Genomic DNA, 3,240 nt, shown 5'->3' on the forward strand with positions numbered 1-3,240 from the left:
GCGCAGCGCCAGGAACAGAAGTTAGGCTACAACAGAGCCCTCACCTGTCGACGCAGGGGGAACGGGGAACGCCCTGGGATAAGCACCAGACAGACAGGCGCGCGTCCCGAACGTTTGCATGCACGGGCCGCGCAGCGAGCCCACGCGGGGAGGGCAACCGGTTTTCTTCTCGTGAAAATCGGGCCACTTTTCGGAAACTGTCAAGGTGGCGCAACGCGCCGGCGACGCGCTAACGCACGCGCACGCCCCGGCCCCGCCCGGTCTGCATCACTTTGCACTGCATGGCCCCGGTCCGGTCCGGCCGGCACGCAGCAGTATGCTGGATGGGCTGCCACGACCGCGGGGGGCGGGGCGGGGCGGGGGGAGGACACGCTTTTGCGCAACGCCCGAGTGTGGGAACTGCGCGGCGCGGGGCGGCGGGCGGGTGCGACCGACTCGACGCCCTCCTTAGCCGGTCAGCGTGGACCGCGAGCTGACATCCAATACGGGGAATATATGGTCAGAACGGGCCGCTGTGGAGCTGAGGAGAATACGGGAGTGCGAGCCCACCGGCTCCAGCCGGGCATAGCCGCAGCCAAAGGGTCAGCTGCAGCGCCTCGGGCTATACGGACTTGAGCCCGCCCAGAGTTGAGCCCGGACCACTGTAGGCCCGACCAATGCCCGATATGAGCCTAGATCCGAGACTGACTCGTCAGCTTTGGTCCTGGCTACGTCCAGCTAGGCTAGGCTCATATCGGACACTGCTTGGGCCTACAGTGGTCCGGGCTCAACTCCGGGCGGGCTCATGTCCGTATAGCCGCGCCTCGTTGCTTCTTCTGTCATGCCACTAACCTTGTCGTCCCGTCCCGCAGGTGTCGGTGACTCCCCGGCCCGCCTCGCTGTACTCCGCCAAGCCGTACTCGCCCGTGGCCGCGCCCATCCGCTCCAGCACGCCCGGCACCATCGACTTCTCGGAAGAGCTGCGCAAGTTCCAGCTGGACAACAACGTGGTGGCCACCTCCGAGCGCCCGGGCTCTGCCGCCGGCCACAAGGGCTCCGAGCCCATCTACTCCACGGAGCTGGTGTTCGACCCGGCCTCCGGCCAGTACAACACCGTCGTGTACCAGTCGCTGCCCAAGTCCCAGCCGCAGGACATCAGCGCCGTAAGTGCCGCGCCATGAACATCACCCAGTGGACAAAAAATAGTCAAAGTCATGTCAAGTCAAGTCAATTCACAAATATGATGTCATTTTGACATCATAGTTGTGAAATGATTGTGAAATGACTTGACTTGACAAGACTTTGATTTTTTTTTTGTCCACTGGGTCATGTACAAACAGGCCTCCGCATCCGCTCGTCGCGACCTCGAGTAAACAAATGCACCGGATCGGCAGTCGGCGCTCGTGTGTATGCGAAATCGATCCTGCGCTAGTGATACACAGAGACGTGTGAAGATAATCTCCTAGCCATTTCTCTTGAGAGGAAGTATTTCAGTTGCGTCGAGTTCGGGAAGAAATATTGTCGGATAGTTTCGACACGCGCGCGCTATGTTCTTGGTACAGTTCACACCAAGCGTCGGATCGATTTTTCATACTCCTGCTGAGCGACAACTTCCGGTGCATTTGTTTTTCGAATTCGGTATGGCAACGAGCGATGTGTTCTATTGGAACAAAGTGTCGAGACTAGAGCTCAAAAACCATTTGGCATGACTCGCAGGTGCAGCGACACCGCCTGCAGCCGTACGTCGCCCAGCAGCAGCTGCCCCAGCACTTGCCTCAGCATCTGCAGCAGCAGCCTCAGCACCTGCAGCAGCAGCAGCCCCAGCCCGGCAACGTTTACCAGCAGCAGCTCGTACAGCAGCAACAGGCGACCCTCCTGCAACAGAGCCAGCAGCTGTTCGCGCAGCAGCAGCGCCAGCTGCAGCAGCAGCGGTCCCTGGCCCAGGCCCAGGCCAGTTACCAGGCGCCCCGCTACCAGCCTACCCAGCTGCAGCAGGTGTCTTCCACCGCCGCACCCGTCAGGCTCGCCCCCGCACCGTCGCGATACGCCGCGCAGGTACACAGACACACCGGGATTCTGATATTACCTAAACAAACTTAAAGGCAACCGTTTATCAAGTTGACACCTACCTGTTCCTGTTGCAGCCCGTGCAGTACGCGGCGGCGCCAGGCCACAGCAGCGCTCCCCAGACGCAGTTCTACTACGTGTCGCCCCAGGACGCCGGCGACCAGAGAGCAGCCCTTGCTGCGGGTCAGATCGACGCCTTCCTCAGAGGACACAACCTGAGCTTCTAAGAAATCAGTCGTGCCGTGCGAGGCCTGGCCTCAGACCAACACGCTGCACTTTTTTTGTTGTTACCGTTTTGAAAGTCAGCATTTTCATTGGATGCGTCGCCATGTGTATTGTTTAGTTAGAGATATTGCTCCATTGTGCCACAGTAAAACCTGCTTACAACAGCCAAAGACAAAGAGGTCGCGCAAGAACGAGAGCATCCCCAAATTTTGCCGCGCGCAGTGTAGATGTATTTATATTATTGACAACTCTTACCGGAATAACACTCCGAACACCACATCTTGCCTGATATGATATAGACGGTACATACCTACTTGATGTTAAGTCACAAGTGTGACTTGAAGGCGAGTCTTGGAAGCACGGGGAGTAACAGAATGACTGAAAGGAGTTGACTTAAGTTAAAACGACTCCTTAATTACATATACAAAGGCAGATCATTTAAAGATCTTCCATTTTCTCACTTAGTTACCTCATTAGTATGAAATCTAGGAGCAGTTCTGGGCTCACCAACGGGTGCATGTTCGAAACGAAATATTATTGACCTTGTTTTAGTTGGAGAGAGATGTACATAACGGAGATCTGCAGAATTTACTTTGTAAGTTAAGAAGGTCAAAGCACTCTCTTAAATCAAAATTTGAGTTTTTCTAAAATAAATCTTCTTGTTTGTGAATATCAAAATTGAGGTTTATACCAGAGAACAGTGATGAATGAGTGAGTGTGTGCGTGAGTGAATGCGTGAGTGAAATATTGTGAGATTTAATAAATCTGTGAGTACTGTAAACTGTGTCGTGTTGCAAATTAGCAATCTTGTTTACTGTGTCGATTAAATTAAGTTAGTTAAGACTTGAAATAAAGCCATTATTTACAAAATTTGACGATTATTCCTCCCAACAAGTTCCCAATCGAAGTGACGGTCCAGCGGAAGAATTTGAAAACCTGTTACCAATCATGTGACCAATAGTTAGTTCC

General features: G+C 54.4%; 1 protein-coding gene and 1 long non-coding RNA gene across 5 annotated transcripts in view; one reads left to right on the plus strand and one right to left on the minus strand.

The window, feature by feature from the left end:
* Positions 1 to 969, minus strand: part of LOC127749289 (uncharacterized) — a 174,174-nt gene extending 173,205 nt beyond the window's left edge. For all 3 annotated transcript variants that reach the window (XR_008011057.1, XR_008011056.1, XR_008011058.1), the window contains exon 1: positions 832 to 969. This is a non-coding gene — a long non-coding RNA (uncharacterized LOC127749289). The remainder of the gene's footprint in view (positions 1 to 831) is intronic.
* Positions 1 to 3,141, plus strand: part of LOC113218423 (uncharacterized) — a 41,138-nt gene extending 37,997 nt beyond the window's left edge. For both annotated transcript variants that reach the window (XM_052266819.1, XM_052266820.1), the window contains exons 5-7: positions 852 to 1,142; positions 1,696 to 2,034; positions 2,124 to 3,141. In XM_052266819.1, coding sequence (XP_052122779.1) covers positions 852 to 1,142; positions 1,696 to 2,034; positions 2,124 to 2,273 — 780 coding nt within the window. In that variant the 3' untranslated portion in view covers positions 2,274 to 3,141. The remainder of the gene's footprint in view (positions 1 to 851; positions 1,143 to 1,695; positions 2,035 to 2,123) is intronic.
* Positions 3,142 to 3,240: the final 99 nt, after the last annotated feature.

This window comes from Frankliniella occidentalis, unplaced genomic scaffold (genome assembly GCF_000697945.3).
Source record: "Frankliniella occidentalis isolate FOCC.00 unplaced genomic scaffold, Focc_3.1 Scaffold43, whole genome shotgun sequence".
NCBI lineage: Eukaryota > Metazoa > Arthropoda > Insecta > Thysanoptera > Thripidae > Frankliniella > Frankliniella occidentalis.